We start from the raw sequence: 16,544 nt of genomic DNA, 5'->3' as shown, positions 1-16,544 counted from the left end.
CCGGAACCAAAGCTTTCCATGGATTGAAAACCAGAACCTAAGATTAAAACAATTGTTAGAATTTTTTTGTTAAATAATTTTATTGCCTTAAAATCACTAGAAAAGGTTAAAATAACAACGTAAATTAGAGACAGGAAAATTATATTATTTATCAAATTTGGTGTCGCTAACACTCAAGTGAAGAAATTTAGAAATTTTCTTCTTTGAGTTTTTGTCACTATTTTAACTTTTTCTAATAAATAAAATTTGCGTATATATAATGAACTATGCATGTCTTACCGGAGTTTTGATCCAACGTGAGTTGAGCTTCCCGATTTTGATCGAGAAGTCGCATATTTTGTTGCCCCCAAAGAGAAACATAATTTTGCTCGAATGGAACATTGTTCCAATCAGCACTTTTGACGTGTGATAGAACAAGAATGAAAAACAACAAAAGAAAAGCTAGACGAGAAAAATTCATAGTGTTTCTTTTTAAAAATAATATGTGAAATTGTTTAATTGAGTCTTATTACAAGACTTTATATATAGAGAGGACACGATAAGACAGACATGATTGGACAAAAAATACAATAGAAACAAAAAATAATATAAGAAGTTGGATAGAGATATGACATTATCCGATGATGTGTTTGACGCACACATGATAAGAAACATGTGTTATGTGTCATCAAATATTTGATTGAGAAAAAATATGATACAAACATTTTACCATGTCACTATATCAAAAAAAAAATAAAAATTACCATGCCTCTTATCTTTCCCACCAAATAAGTCATAATGTTTGATGAGTCAGCATATATAATATAATATTATAATAACTTAATATTGAAGTTTATCATGTGCTGCGTTAAATTTTCATCCTTGATAAAGACTCTATTAAAACAAACAAAATATATGATTAGAAAATAATTTATATAATTAAGCACATAAACTATAATTTTAAATATAAAAAATTAAAATTAATAATTAATAAATTATACACATATCGGTAATCTCATTATTTATAGTACATTATTAGAACTATATGCCTTGCGTCAAAAAAAGAACTATATGCCCTTATAAAATTGGTAAAAAAAATTGAAACTAATTAATAAAATTAAAATATATATTAGAACTATACCAACTAATAATCCCTTACCAAAAAAATACGAACTACTAATCCAGCTCAATATTATTATCCCAGTTCCTAATAGGCTATAAAATATTATGGGTATGTTTGGATTTACTAATTTTTAAGTTTATGAAAAATACTTTATGTAAATAAATAAGTTTTTATGTTAATTCATAAATTCTCACTGACGAAAATTGTATTTTTATAAATTGTATTTTCATAAACTATTTTGATAAACTTATGAATAATACATAAAAATTTATTTATGTGGATAAATATGTTTTCCACATGCTCTACAATGATAAACTCCATAATCAAAGGTTATAATTGCTACTACCTCCCTCCCAAAACAATGGTCTTTTACGCATACCAATGCATAATTTGAATCATTAATATTTTTAGTTTTCTTTCATGAAAAATTGTAAAAATTTAATATTGTGAAAATATTCATTGAGACAAATCAAACAATATCTTATTTGCTAATATTTGTCTTTATACATTAGTAAAAAAATACGATAAAAAATAAATGTCAACAGTTAACAAGGACAATTGTTTTAGGACAGAGGGAGTAATTGCTATGACAAGTGACAGCAACGGGATACAACCAATCCTCTTCATCTACGAATCCATCCCCTATTGAAACTTGCAACAACAAAAGAGTATTCATTTTCGATGTTAGACCATCTGCAATAGTGTACTACATATTAGGTATTTATGGTACTTATTAGGTACTATCATTGGAGTACCACCCATTTGAGTACCTATTAAGTATCACTTTTAAAATAAGAACTCTCTCTCTTCTTAAACCCACTTTATTTTTCATTAAAATATTCTTTTCATGGGACTCACTTTATTTTATATATTCAATTTTAATTAATGAATATTTACACAAAAACACAATTTTTTTGGGTACATCACAAAAACACAATTTTTGAATAGGCGGACTCATCTTCATCTTCAAAATTAATTGTTTTTTTGGTACATCACAAAATTAATTGTTTTTAAAATTATGTAATGTTATTTTAAATTATTTTTTAATTATGTAATTCTTTAAATTTGGCAATATTATTTTAAATTAAATTTCAAATTTTAATTATTTTTTTGAATTATAAAAATAAAATAGTACATACTAATTTTGTAATTTTATCATTCAATCAATTTATATTATAAAATAGATAATTAAATAATAAGTTATTGTAATGATGCAGAATTATTGATGGGACCTATTTTGGAACTTTTTAAGAAGTGCTAGGTTGGAGGGGTTGAGTATCTATTAGATACTATTATTAAAAAATAATAAATTAATGATGTGTCCATGTGAGACTCATTTAAGTACTCAAATTTGAAGTTTTCCATTAGATTTCAACTGTGAGATGTTTAAAGTTTCATTAACTGCTAATGCTTCCCTGTGAGATTTGAAGTGAGCCAACAATTAATTTTAATGGTGCCTAAATTTATTTCATCTAAATTAATTCTAGAAGTCACGCAAGTGTGCATTCAACTTTAATTGTAGTTTAATTCCCACGGTACTAATACATTGGTTGGATTTTTTTTATTTTTTTTTCCAGACGAAATCACAAAGTCATTATAAACTCACACACAAAAGTAAAGAAGTTGAGATTCAAATTCCAGTCGTGACACCTGACATAACAATTTTAACATGTTTTTATTAGTTGGGGTGTGACTTATAGACGGTTGTATTCTATTTCTTTTCTTGATAAAAGTACATGGTTGTATTTTGTCAAAGTGTCATAACAACTCTATATATTTATTGGGTTATGCTAACCGGTGTCCCCGGGGCACTGGTTAAGGAAACCAAAAAAGGAAATTTTTAAATTGAAAATAACACTTTTTAAAATTTCGAGAGGTCGACTGCACAAAATTCAATGTCATATTACTATATTTGCCTCCTTAAACAGTGCCCCAAGGACACTGTTTGGCATTTTCCATATTTATTTCTCGCAAGAAGAAGAGTCTTTAAAAAAACTCTTTAGTAGATAACCATTTTGTTCAACAAAAAAAGAAAACCATTTTGTTCCTCATAATTTTCTAACGGCTCAATTCAGCATGTGACAAATAATAAAACTTGAATTAATCTCTGACATTTTAATGCTTAAGACAAATTAGTTCTCCTATTATAGACATAGAAACAAAGTGCGTACCTAGAGCTGTAAAAAAGGGCCGGATTATCGGACCGGCCCATTAGCCCTATCCTTTTACATGGGCTGAGCTTCATAAAAAGGGGGTCGGACCTTATCGAGCCGGACCTTATCGGGTCAGGCTTTTCCATAGGCCGTCATGGGCCGGCCCACAGGCTTTTGTGTCGGCCCCTTATAGAATTAAAAAAAATATTTAAAAAAATTGTATAATCTTTTTATTGTTATATTTTGGTCCTATTTTTATGCATAAATTCATATATAATTTTTTTAATTATTTTTGTTGTTTTATTGTTATTATTTGTGTTTTATTCCTATCTATAATCTGTTTTATTCCTATTTTTAAGCATATCATCTTTTTATATTTTTTTTTTTGTGCAATTACAACGGATGATATAAAACTTGGAATATGGTTATTTTAAGCCTATCATCTTTTTATTGTATTTATTTTAAATTCTTTTATATTTTTTTTTTACTTAAATTACAATGGATGAATGAAAGATATAAAACTTGGAATATTTTTTTTGTAGTAATAATAATAATATAACAAAAAACTTATTGGATTAGAATGACATTATTTGTTAGAGATTTGTTTGTTTGTTTGATGAGGATAAAGAGGAAGATATTGTTGTTTGGGAGATTATGTGAGAAAATATAGGGATACGAATTACCTTCTTGAAGATTTAGTTGAGAAATATAACATAAATTTAGTATAATATATTTTTTTTTTTTGCAAAAAAAAAAACTATGAAAATTAGTGGGCCGGCCCATCGTGCCAGTAGGCTTTTGCTTATCTGGCCGGGCTAAGCGGGCCGGGCCATGAAGTTAACGGATCGGGGCGGGCCGGACCCTTTATTTGACCGGGCCCCTCCAGGCCGAGCCAGGCCGGACCGGGCCGGCCCCTTTGACAGCTCTGCGTACCTTGAACCAGTCCCAAACCTATCTCGTTCGTATCAAAATTATATGTTTACTCCTCTTAACTTAAAAACCATTCAACAAACTCTTAAATTACACGAATTCTTTATTTATTTTTTTGTTTAAAAAATTATAAAAATCCAGTACAAGATGATACTGAGTTGAGACAATTGATTGGATGTCTGAATCCAATCGCATTTGGAGTTAGGGTCTATCTTTTATCCGGTCAGAATTTAAAGTAGATATAGAATACTCGAATTCCATCAAATTTAAAGAAGACAAAATTCATCTTAATTTATTTTAAATATAAAAATATCACAACAAATGTAAATTTTATTTATATTGTATCATAGTTATAAGAGATTAAATTGAATCTCCCTTCATCGATAGTTAGTTGGTTCAACAGTGACAGACATTAAACTTGGTAGGGAGGACCATGGTTTGATTTTTCGAAACCGTTATCGGAAGAGAGCTTGAACCACTTGATACCAGAACTGACATCTGAACAAAATTAGACGGTCGATTGAACCACTTGTGCCAAAAACCAAATAAAATAAAATTGAATATTTCATCAAAAACTCAATATTCTTTATGATGTTTTTAAAAACTAAACTTGAGTACCCCACTAGAACTAGAATTGGGTAAGAAAGTTAGTTTGGTGTATTACCACAAAAATGGGGTTCAAATAGCTACCTCCGTCCAAAACGAAAACACATTCATTCATCATCGTGAAAATCGAAATAACGAAAAAAGAGTAACAACGGTTAGAGGATTAAGTACCGTCGTGTCCTCACACCGTCCTCTCTCCGTTACTCCTCCGTTAACCAAATGGTATGCATGGCCCCAACTCCAACCATCTCCTCCCTTATCTCATCTTCTCAATCTCACCGTTACCGTTACCGTTTCCGTTTCCCTTCTACTAACGACGTTAACTCCATTCTTCTACCCAAGCGCACTCAATTCAGTTACACACCACACGTTCAACAACACTCCACATCTCCTCCTCCTTCTTCTTCTCCTCCTCCGCCGCCGGAAAAGAAATCCTTCGCTGTCGTAACCGGTGAACTTTTCTTAGGCATTGCTTCGCGCCTAATTAAAAGCAATTCTCCCGCCTCCGATTCGGATCCTGTTTCAATGTTCGAGAATTCGAATTCGAGTTCGACTGTAATTTTCAATGAGAAGGAGAGAATTGGAGCTGTTATGGAAGATGAGATTCAACCTGATGTGATTTGGGAGCAGAGAGTGAAAGATGTTGAAGCGGAACGTAATCGGCGAGTTGTAACTACTCCGGGATTTAGCTTCTCCGCCGCGGGTCTACTCTTTCCTTATCATCTCGGAGTCGCTCATTTTCTCATTCAGAATGGTTACATTAAGGTTCGTGAATTTTTTTTATTTTTTATTGGTTTTTTAATTCTAGAAGCAATTAGGAATTGTTTGGAATTTTGATTGACTTATGAGTTATGACATGTTGATAAGTCGTTTTCTGCTTATTTTCATAAGTTCGCCAAGACAAGCTTATAGGTTATATGTAAACAATCTGAATTTAGTTTACCTTTTGTTATAAAAGTAGCTTATACATCAGAACTTATATAATAAGCACTCGTGTAGGTTTACCTTTAATTAAGGTTTTTATCCAAACACGGTCTTAGTGTAGTGTCTTGTTTCAAGTTAGAGAGCTTTTGTTCCTGAGAGTTACTAATTGAAATAGAATGGGAATTGTTGATAAGGTTTTTATGTTTATCTTTATCTATGGATTTCAATTGGATGCTTATGGAATTAGGTTTGACATTGGTTCTATGGAGTTTATTTACAGTATCTTGTTCATTTTGAAGTGTAAAATTGGAATATGCTTTGATAGGTGCAAGTTATTGACTCTGTATTTTTTTGTTGGCATGCTTTGCTTGTGGTGCAAGTTATTTAATCCACCATTTTTGGAAACAATTTTATGTCCGAAACTCCGAAATCATGGTTTGAGTCTTGAGTTTATAATGATAGTTTTATGATGTATGACTAGGAAACCACACCGTTAGCTGGTTCTTCTGCTGGAGCTATAGTCTGTGCTGTGATTGCTTCTGGAGCTAGTATGGAAGAAGCCTTGAGTGCTACTAAAATATTGGCTGAAGATTGTCGGAATCGGGGGACTGCATTTAGGCTGGGGGTATGCCTCTATTCTTGAACTGAAAGTACTTCATGTTGTTGTTCTCGCTGTCAATCTTAGTTGTCAATTCTTGTTTGATCTTGGTCTAATGCCCCATTGACAAGAATCCTTTGAGCTTGAAGTGTGGATAGACGATAGTCTAAAGTCCAGTTTACCTTGTATTGAAACTTGAAATTTTACTTTTATTGGGACAACAAAGGTCAAATTCTAGAGCACAAACTGTGCCAATAATAGTTGTTTTTATATTACATTGCTAACAAGAACCTTGGAGAACGGAGACAACTAAAATAAGATCACTGTGAATTGTAGGAGCCAAAAAGAGTCTTAATAGATAGGATTTGGTTAGTGCGAGATCATGTGATAAGTGGTTAGCTCTCCACTGTTTTTTCCTTTGAAGCAATGCCACTTTAAGGTAGAACCTATCTCGAAAGTATATTAAGTATCAGTTATTAGTGATTTGGAAAGAAAAAAAACACTTCAGCATTTTTACAAGATTAAATGTTGATGATATTTATGTTAATCAATAAAACTGTTTTTTAATATGAATGGGAGCTTATATGATATACAGAGGTCTGTGAAAATGTCACTAAGTTATTATCCATGATGGAAAGTTGAGATTTTCTTTAATTGTGATTTATGCATGTGTGTTTTTTTAGAGAAAAAAAAATGAGCGTTCAAATCTCAAAGTGCTCTTTACAAGATATATGTATAATTTACTTTTGTGGCATACTTTGTTTCTCTCCATAGGCTGTTCTGCGTGATATTCTTCAGAAGTTTTTGCCAGATGATATTCATATAAGATCTAATGGGAGAGTTCGAGGTAATATTGGATGCTCTGCACTTCAGCTATTTTAATTATAGAATTGGCTTGTACAATGAATTGAACTGGAAAGTCTTCTCCTTATTTTTTAAGTCTGGAGCTGGAAATAACGTATACTTAATGAGAGAGAACGTAGTGTGTAGTTGTCTACAACAATTTATATTTGTTATTTTACTTTTAGTTATTAAATTACTTTGGGGGCAAGAAGTGAATTTGGATGAGTTCCTTAGAGTTGTCTTTAGTAGTGACTGAAGAAGTTTTTTCAAGTCCATCTGGTCTTAATGTACAGTGTACTTCTGTTGCAGTTGCTGTGACACAGCTTCTTTGGAGACCCAGGGGTTTGTTGGTTGATCAATTTGATTCCAAGGAAGATCTCATCAATGCAGTTTTTACTTCTTCCTTTATTCCAGGGTGATTTGTCAGTATAGTATATTACCTTGGTTGCATGCGATGATTTTACTCTTTATAGATGCTTAACAAAATTTCAAACCTTATACTCCCTCTAGATATCTTGCACCAAAGCCAGCAACGATGTTTCGAAATCGATTATGCATTGATGGGGGGTTGACATTGTTTATGCCACCGACATCCGCATCACAGACGGTATTTTTTTTTTTGTTGACAATTGGACTATTTACCTATTTGATTGATTATTTAGTGATACCCCTGTTTAAATGCATTTGAAGGCCTTACAAAAAAAAAATTGGTTTTGGAGTATGTATTAATTTATGCCTGTACTTTCTATTAATTTAGTTCTGTGTCACATTTATCATTTAAGAGGGAATTCTTTCATCAGAATACTTTTTCTAGTGAGTACATCTATCCAGGCCCAGTGCAGGAGCTTAAGCATAAGTAAATGATGATTGCATACTCGGTCTGTTATTACATGGTTTCATAAGGAGGGCTGGTGTTATACAATACTATTGAGATGGTTATTGAATAATATTCCCATACAATATTTAGATAATCTACCAATGATTGATTAAGAGTAAACTTCAGGGTCTGAAATGTTTTTTTAGGTTATTCATTTACGGTACTTTTCAGTTTCAAAGTGAGCCTTTGAAATATTAGTATACATGTTGTGATGAGCTTAAAAAATTGAAACTGCGTAATTCTATTCAACAACTAAATTGAGGTATTAAAATAAATTGATGGCTAACAAAATAGTAGTAATTCTGACTTTCTTAGGATATCTGAGAAGAGATGAATGCCATGAATATGAGTAGGTTTTGCTTTTATTGAAGAAATTTATATAAATCAAGAGAAAGCCGTGTGTGTTTGTATAAGCGAACTATTGAAAGTATTCATGCACTGCAATTGTTTTGCTTCAATTCTGTTGCGATTAAAAAGATTTATAATTTAGCTAGTTTGTTATCACATTTTAACGTTGATAAACATTTGTTGCTTTACAGGTACGTGTTTGTGCTTTTCCAGCAAATCGTATAGGATTGCAAGGGATAGGAATAAGTCCAGACTGTAATCCCGAGAATGCATCTACACCCCGTCAGGTAACCCTGAGTTTTGTGATTAGCATAATAATCTTCTTAACAAGTAGATGAGTGATGAGTATTTTGGGTGGAACCGTTTCAGCTTTTGAATTGGGCACTTGAGCCTGCAGAAGATGTAATTCTTGACCGACTCTTTGAGCTTGGATATCTTGATGCTGCTGTCTGGGCAAAGGAAAACCCAGTTGAAACAATAGTTCAAGATGATACTCCTGCTCCTGCATTCGGAAATAGCATTGTATAACAGTGCATTATGGATTGAAGATGCACGAGGAAACGACAAATTGAATTCAATTATGCTACCCTTGAAATGGACATCACATTAGCAAAAAACCATGGGGGGGAGGTCTGCAGTTCATTACTTCTAAGGGTATAAATCTCATTTGTTTCATATATTTATTGTATATTGCGATTGAATTCATGCCTTGGATGAGAAGAGGGGTGAAAAAAGAAAAAGAAAGTAGAGACATTTTATTTAAATTTACAAAATAGGGTTGTCATGTAGTTTGAAATAGATTTATTGTTGATTACAGAAAACTAGAATTTTTAATCAGTTTCCCTATGAAAGTTATGGCACCTGAATTTTCTCTGAAGTCTGAAATGATGTCCTATGATATTCAGAAGCTAATTGAAGTTTTATTTATTAAGGGCACAAATTGTACTTGATTTTGTACTTGGAGACAAATTAAGGGGACATCTGGAATAGTTAGTTTATTTATATAATTACATTTATCTTATGATATAAACACTTGTGTAATTATTTGGAAGAACTTACAAAAGTAGTTAATATATATGCCCACCAATAAACTATTTTCTGGGTTCTTTTTATTATTAAAATCCCTCAATATAGCATCTAGAACTAGTTTATATAAAGTTAATGAAGAATTTGCCTCCACATCTATACATCTTCTTTATTCAAGTGATACAATGTGGGTATACTACAGATTTTACAAAGTGGCTCCGCAAGCACAAAGTAGTCTATCTTCTTTTGTTGTCAAGCTGGCTAGAAATTTCATCCTTAAGATGGATAAAGTAAGATGACCGGGGTTCAAACCCCGATCCCCTGTATTTATAATATAATATCATTGTCAACTGAGTTAAGCTCACGGAACAAGCACAAAGTAGTATTTTTAGCAATTTATTTATGCGCATGTTTCGATTCAGTTTTGTGAGATAGAAAATGAATTTTGCCACCCATTGATTGGTGTTTTATTTAACTTGAAACAGTTGTATGCATATAATACCTGGTTAAAAAACAAAAAAACTACTCCAAATAATGATATACTTCCATCTCCCTGGCTAAAAACATTGAAATGAAGGGTTACAAATATGCATAGAAAACCAACAGGATGATGCGTATGGGATAGCTTATTATCTTGTTGGGCCCATAATGGAACCACTAGTATAATATAGAGTGGTCCCCTTTATTCAAAAAAGAAAAACGTATAGGAGTGGTCCCCTCCCTACTCTATGACCTGTGATGTGATATCAAAATTTATCATATTCTTTTTTGTTTTTAATTAAAAAAAAATCTCAAAATTCAACCCTATTTCATGGATTATTAAAATGGAAAATAGTCAAAATACTAAGGAATAAAAATAATGATGTTAAAAAATATTTTTTAATCATCACCATTATTTTTTACATTAGAGAATGAATTCTTTCAAATTTTTTTCTTCTCAATTGCTCAATTGTTTAATCATCACCCTTAAATTTATTTTTTTGCTTTTTCTTTTTCTCTTTACTTCCAAATCAATGGCTTAAAAAAATTTAGCTTAAGTCACATGAGAGGATCCATTCTTCACCGTAAGTATTCTTAAAAGTTTACAAAATGTTTAAATTACGATTAATAATTTAAAAAAAAAAAAAGACCGAAGATGTAATAAAAAAGGTCATGTTTACTATTCACATAATTTACTTTGACGATAAATTTTTATTAATATATAAAATCAAATGTTAGCAAATAAGATATTGTTCGATTTGTTTCAACGAATATTTCAAAATATATTTTTTTTTTTAATTTTTATAATAGATAATTAAATATATTAGTGATCATAATCAGAGGCGTCTTTGATACATGTGTCACATGAGCCATGACATAGGGTCTCATAAAAATGGGGGCCTAAAAAAAATTAAACGATAATAGTATTAATAAATGAAAGGGTATGAAACAAGAGATTGTGGACTTTCAAATGAAAGATTGTAGAGTTCAAATATTTGAGATTGTTCTATTGTGAATAAAAATTTTAGATGCTTTATAGCTAATTGTTATATTATAGTTTTATGATGTGTGTGATATAGATTTTCTTATTTATCAAACGTTTTTTATATTAGTGAAAAAAATGATTATTTTTAATGTTATTGATGTTATTTTTTAGGGCATGTTTTTAATAATCCCACATGACCTCCAAAAAGTTGGAAACGCCACTAATCATAATTGTGCATTGACGTAGTAAAAAATAATGCATAAACCAATCGTTAGTTAGTTCAGTGATGATTGACCCTAAACTTGGTAGGGAGGATCACGATTCAATCCCCGCAACTGTGATCGAGAGGAGGTTGAAATCACTTAATGCCAGAACTGACCTCCGAACCAGATTAAATTGGTGGTCAAACAAAAAAAACTTAAAAAAAGAGGAGTGTATTATTATAGTTAATTAAGTAGTAAAGTTAGTTAACAACACAACTTACTTTCTTTATTACAAAAATCCTATATCTATGAACGATAAAATACAGTGAAGAGTATCTCTGAAATTTAATACATATAGGTGTCAACATTTATGTTCTAGTAGCATCTTTTTTTAACATATGAAATTTTCACCGTCATTAGTGATAACTAATTTCCATTGAAAAATTGTGAGGCACATAAGGTGAGTTTTTCGTCTTTCAACTAAATTTTCTCAATACGTATGAGCTAGAAGTCGAACACATAACCACATATTTAAGGAGACTAAAAACCCTTATCAATTGGGCCCAGTAGTATCATTTTTCTTTACCCTTAATATTATAGTTCCAAAAGTACCCCTTGTAATAATCTACAGTAAGATAATGCATACATGCAAATGAAACAAAATTTTATTGGCTTATAAATAGATTTGGACACACTTCCATTGTCCACTCTCTCTCTCTCTCTCTCTCTCTCTCTCTCTCTCTCTCTCTCTCTCTCTCTCTCTCTCTCTCTCTCCTCAATCAGCAACATTAGCAGCTATCATCATCACTACCTTCAGGTGCCGCCACTACCTTACCATGCACCTTTCTTTTCGTTTTTTTCACGCAATTCTGTTCCTTTATCTCTTTCAATGTAATGTGGATAAATTCGATTGTATTTGTTTAGTTAGCTACTAAACATAAACTTGTTTAAATTTGTAATACGATGCAATGCAATGTCTCAAATGTGATGTTAATGACAAATTTATTCAATTGCTTTATATAATTGTGCATGCTGAGTTTTAGGAATGGATAGTGGTTAATATTCAACATCAATATCTAAATTGTTGAAAAGGTTTTCTAATTGACATTGTGATTGAATTGATCTAATTTTTTTTGCTTTTGGTTTATGAATGTATTAGATAAAGGCTTAGATTCACTTTTGATTTCTAGCATTTTAGTCCCCTAGCTCAAAAGCCGGGATTTTGGTCTCGAGTTTCACGTGTTGCAATTTCGGTCGTAATCTAGATTTTCGACCCTAGTAATGGTGATTTTTAGGCCATAAAGTGCCGATTTTTTGTCGTATAAGAGACAATTTTTGGTATTTCTCTTCAAATTCGACATCGGGAGAAAGTCATCATTTTTTGGGTCAAAAATTTGGTTTGAGATAAATATTGTAACAATGTGTGAAATTGGGGGATCAAAATTCTGATTCACGTGAAATAGAGGACCCGAAAGTGTGTTTAAGCCTTATATACATAAATCGGTTTCATTGATATATGAAGGCCAAATGCATTCATAAGTCATTTAAGTTTCGAGTTTGTAACAGTTAGTTCATTTAAGTTTTTTAGGTAACAAATAGGTCCTTACAAGTTTTACACTTTTATTAATTCTTAATCATTTTGCTTTTAAATTAGCTTGTTTCTATGACCAACTGTTTATGAAACCAAGTGGTAGCTCAACAACTTTTGAAGCTAGATTTTCTATTTCATTGTCATGCACAATTTTTTAATGTAGTTTTCCTAATGAAGCTTCTGGAAGTTGTGTTTTCTCTGAACATTGCACGCGGTTAATACTCATTCTTTCTTTGAAATGACAGAAATCACATTAGGTGGTGAAAGTTGAATTATGGCTGATGATAGTGCTGATCCTTTTCCAATGTTGGGAAGTGTGTATAGAGTCTCCGGTTCCAAATTCAACCAGTTGAGCTGCAAAGTAGCCGATACCAAATTGAATGCAGAACAAACTGGTGAATCCAAGGTGATCCCAATAGCTTGGTGTTCTCCAAAGTCTAGTTCAAATGCATGGAGCCATCCAAATGTTATCCAGAATCTGACAAAGAGGGGTAATAGTGGATCAGGGGTAGTTAACAACAACAATAACCTACAGGAGAAAAGCAATTCTCCAAATACTCTAAATGGAAGCGAAAATGGAGTTTCGAATAACAGCAACTTACCTCCACAGTCAGTAAAATCTCCAACACCAGAGAAAGGATTATATTCATCTGATGATGAAATTTTCGATAGCGAATCTGATATTGTGTTTGATAGTGATGATGATTTTTCTTTAGATGACACTGACTCAGACACAGGCGAGAAAAGCCATGAAGGGCGCATGAAGAGCAAGTGGTTCAGGAGTTTCTTTGATATTTTAAATAAACTGAAAGTTGAGGAGATCAATTCACAAGCAATACGCTTGCACTGCCCAGCATGCCAAGGAGGTACCGGGGCTATTGATTGGTATCAGGGATTGCAGCCCCTTCTTAATCATTCGAGGACAGTAAAAGTTAGAAGGGTGAGATTGCATCGAGCATTTGCTGAAACTTTGGAGGAAGAGTGCTCCAGGAGAGGAGCTTCATTGCTAATGGTAGGTGAAGCCCATGGACTATGGGAGGGTCTTGATAAGAAAGTCAAGGATCATGAAATTGTTTGGCCTCCAATGGTTGTCATCATGAATACAAAATATGAGCAAGATGAAAACGAGAATGTACGCTACATTTTATTTCTTTCTAGGTTGATGAAGTATATATATAGTCTTGGGCTATTTCCATATATTTGTTTTTTAAATTGCATATGCAGCTACTTGCTGGTGTTTTACTATTAAACAAAATTATGTATATCTTGGAAGAGTCTTTTGATCCTTTGTTATTTTCTTTAAATTTTTCTCACATGAAGTTCCACTGTAGTTTAACCTCATTGAGCTGAATTGTAGTGGACTGGAATGGGGAACCAAGAACTCCTTGATTGCTTCAGTGATTATGCTGCATTGAAGGCTCGACAGTCATATGGTCCGCGAGGGCACCGAGGAATGAGTGTTTTGATTTTTGAAGTATCCACAGCCGGCTATTTAGAAGCTGTGCGGCTCCACAAGCATTTCAAAGAACAAGGAAGAGATAGGCAAGCTTGGGATCGTTGTAAGAATCCATTTGTCCCAGGGGGGAAACGCCAACTTTATGGTTACCTGGCTACTAGAGAAGATTTGGATATTTTCAACAAGCACTCTGGAGGTCATTGTTACTCTCCCTTAATTGGTTTTTTGTCTATATTCTATGTCGAGCTGTTCATCTTATTTGGAAAGATCAGGGATTGAAATAATTTATGATGAATTTGAATATGACAACACTGAATTGCTTAACTGCTTTGGTAGTTTAAGAATTCCTAGAAGGAATACTTCTCTTTGTTTACTGTTAGGTGATATTGTTTGTTTGTTTTAAGGAAATTGCTTTTCCTTCTCAGTTTCTGTATAGTATTTGGAATGAATGTTGCTGTCTTGCTGATATATGATATATCCATACTTGTTTAGGAAAGTCAAAATTGAAGTTTGAAATGAGATCATATCAAGAGATGGTCGAGAGCAAGATAAAGCACATCAATGATGATGGTCAAAAGCTTGATATTTTTAAGGAGAAGATAGCTAAAGAACAACTCAAATCCAAAGTCTTTGCAGACACTTTATGTCAAGTAACTGAGAGGTTACGCAAAACAACTGTCGAAAGCCGTGTTGTGCGTGAACGTACTAAAGAATATCATCAACAAAACAAGGAGGAGGTACTGTTATGAGACTAAAATTAGATTAATATTATTCTTGTAATGCACATTTTTTTGTCTAAGAAAATGCTCGATTGTTTTATTATTAAGAAGCTGTGCATAGAATTGGTGAGGATGCTTTCCATTTTGAGGGTAATCATCAAAATGTGTTTTACTTTTGCAACTTAGTTTATTTGTCCATGTTTTTCAAAGTTCCATTTATTACTTGTTTGATTGTGATCTTTCATCGGTATTGTTAGGATATAGATTTAAGGGGAATTAGGGTAGTTAAGTTAAGGGTGTTAGAGCAATTCGTTCTGTCGGCTAGTTTGTCATGTTGGTGCTCAGCCAATCAACAAGTCTTTATTGAATTATTGAATACCGTAAACATTTATGAATACAATATGTAAGTAGTGACTCTATTGTAGAAGAGAAAACCCTTGGAGGAGAAGTTATCTCTCCTAGTCTTTCCTATTTTCTCAATAAAATTTCTGATTCTTTTTTATTCAATTATTGAGTTCCTAACTGGTATGAATGTTATGAATTTACAACTTGGTTGTATTTCTTGATTCTGGTAGATTATGCAAAAAAATATTTCTATGACTGATCATTTTATGTACCGTTTTTAGATGGATGCACAAGAAACTTTTTTCCTTGATAAAATGCAAATCATCCATCAAGCTATAGCTGCAAAGGAAGATGAGTTTGCGAAATCGCAGCAAGCAAAACGAGAAATGATATGTGCTGTTGGAGATTCTTCTGTGAAAGAGGACGACAATCATATGTAATATTCTTTATATTCCCTTATAGTTCACTAATTGAGACACATTTCAAAATTTGCGATATATAATAGCTCATTTATAGCATATTAGCTTTCTTTTTTCAATTTTGGCTAGTAAGATTCAATTCTTGATCTTTTCTAAAGTAAAAAATTCGATCTGCTATCAACTGAGTGGCTAGTATGTAGATTCAATTCTTGATCTTTTCTGAAGCTCAATCTTCTATTAACAAAATGGAGAAAATTTCTAGTTTCATAAAGTCCCAAGACAAAGACATGAGGCAATTCGAGGCTGAGAGAGATGATATCTTAAAAATCAATGAAGAAAAGAAGTTGGCTCTGAAGAAGAAGTATTGGCAAGAGCTGGTTGAACTTGAGAAGGAATTGGAAAATGAACTATCTGAGCTCATGAACAAGTACACTTTAAGCCAGTCTCAAAAAGAAAACCGTCAACAATAAATCGCGCCTAAGTCTCGTTAACATGGAAAACTTGCAGAGAAGTGGTAAATTTTGGCTGAATTTATTTAGTTTGAAAGTTGAAAAGTGAGAGTTGATGAGGCCATCACCAAAATTTTGATCCCATTTTGACTAGTTCTAGTCATTTTTGCTTTTGTTGCAATTGAGTGTTTTGCTCACTGCATTTAAATATAGTTAATCAAGAAATATTATTGCACATGAAACAGTGGCAGAGGCTTCATGTTATTTTATGTGAGGGACAAAACAATTTAAAATTTTATGAATACAATAAACTATTTGAATACAATTTTTCAATGATATTAAAATTGGTCAAGTGGTTAGCATCATTATTTTGTGGGAAGAAAAATGCGGTGTAAATCATTGATTTTGTATTTTTGAGACTTTTATTTAAGTTTTGCACAAGAAAATATCAAGGAGTTCCAAAAATATTACTTCTAAGGATTGAATGAGT

The 16,544-nt window shown here is 32.3% G+C and overlaps 2 protein-coding genes across 3 annotated transcripts; both read left to right on the top strand.

Moving 5' to 3' along the window:
• The first annotated feature begins 4,861 nt into the window (after positions 1–4,861).
• Positions 4,862–9,258, top strand: LOC123910688 (patatin-like phospholipase domain-containing protein 2). The gene is made up of 7 exons (XM_045961872.1): positions 4,862–5,556; positions 6,197–6,340; positions 7,088–7,160; positions 7,466–7,571; positions 7,667–7,763; positions 8,573–8,668; positions 8,751–9,258. Exons 1-7 carry the CDS (start codon positions 5,011–5,013, stop codon positions 8,907–8,909), a joined length of 1,221 nt encoding a protein of 406 aa, XP_045817828.1. The 5' UTR covers positions 4,862–5,010; the 3' UTR covers positions 8,910–9,258.
• A 2,590-nt stretch (positions 9,259–11,848) lies between these two features.
• On the top strand, positions 11,849–16,296 carry LOC123910687 (protein SUPPRESSOR OF GENE SILENCING 3-like). 2 transcript variants are annotated; one of them, XM_045961871.1, is made up of 7 exons: positions 11,849–11,892; positions 12,912–13,275; positions 13,363–13,798; positions 14,024–14,318; positions 14,615–14,859; positions 15,468–15,622; positions 15,850–16,296. In XM_045961871.1, the coding sequence occupies exons 2-7, from the start codon at positions 12,941–12,943 to the stop codon at positions 16,073–16,075; spliced, it is 1,692 nt and encodes a 563-aa protein (XP_045817827.1). In that variant the 5' UTR covers positions 11,849–11,892; positions 12,912–12,940; the 3' UTR covers positions 16,076–16,296. The 2 variants fall into 2 exon arrangements, with proteins under 2 accessions (XP_045817827.1, XP_045817826.1); XM_045961870.1 differs by having other exon boundaries at positions 12,912–13,798.
• The last annotated feature ends 248 nt before the right edge of the window (positions 16,297–16,544 follow it).

The sequence above is a fragment of the Trifolium pratense genome, linkage group LG2 (assembly GCF_020283565.1).
Source record: "Trifolium pratense cultivar HEN17-A07 linkage group LG2, ARS_RC_1.1, whole genome shotgun sequence".
Classification (NCBI taxonomy): domain Eukaryota; kingdom Viridiplantae; phylum Streptophyta; class Magnoliopsida; order Fabales; family Fabaceae; genus Trifolium; species Trifolium pratense.
The sequence above is the reverse complement of the archived record's forward strand: the minus strand, read 5'-3'. Positions and strand labels throughout refer to the sequence as shown.

Bases quoted from the DNA above. Each gene is read 5' to 3' on its own strand.
- LOC123910688 (XM_045961872.1), top strand. From the start codon at position 5,011: ATGGTATGCATGGCCCCAACTCCAACCATCTCCTCCCTTATCTCATCT. The intron at 5,557-6,196 runs GTTCGTGAATTT...ATGTATGACTAG, and splicing joins TTCAGAATGGTTACATTAAG to GAAACCACACCGTTAGCTGG. The intron at 7,161-7,465 runs GTAATATTGGAT...CTTCTGTTGCAG, and splicing joins ATCTAATGGGAGAGTTCGAG to TTGCTGTGACACAGCTTCTT.
- LOC123910687 (XM_045961870.1), top strand. From the start codon at position 12,941: ATGGCTGATGATAGTGCTGATCCTTTTCCAATGTTGGGAAGTGTGTAT. The intron at 13,799-14,023 runs GTACGCTACATT...GCTGAATTGTAG, and splicing joins AGCAAGATGAAAACGAGAAT to TGGACTGGAATGGGGAACCA. The intron at 14,319-14,614 runs GTCATTGTTACT...ATACTTGTTTAG, and splicing joins TTTCAACAAGCACTCTGGAG to GAAAGTCAAAATTGAAGTTT.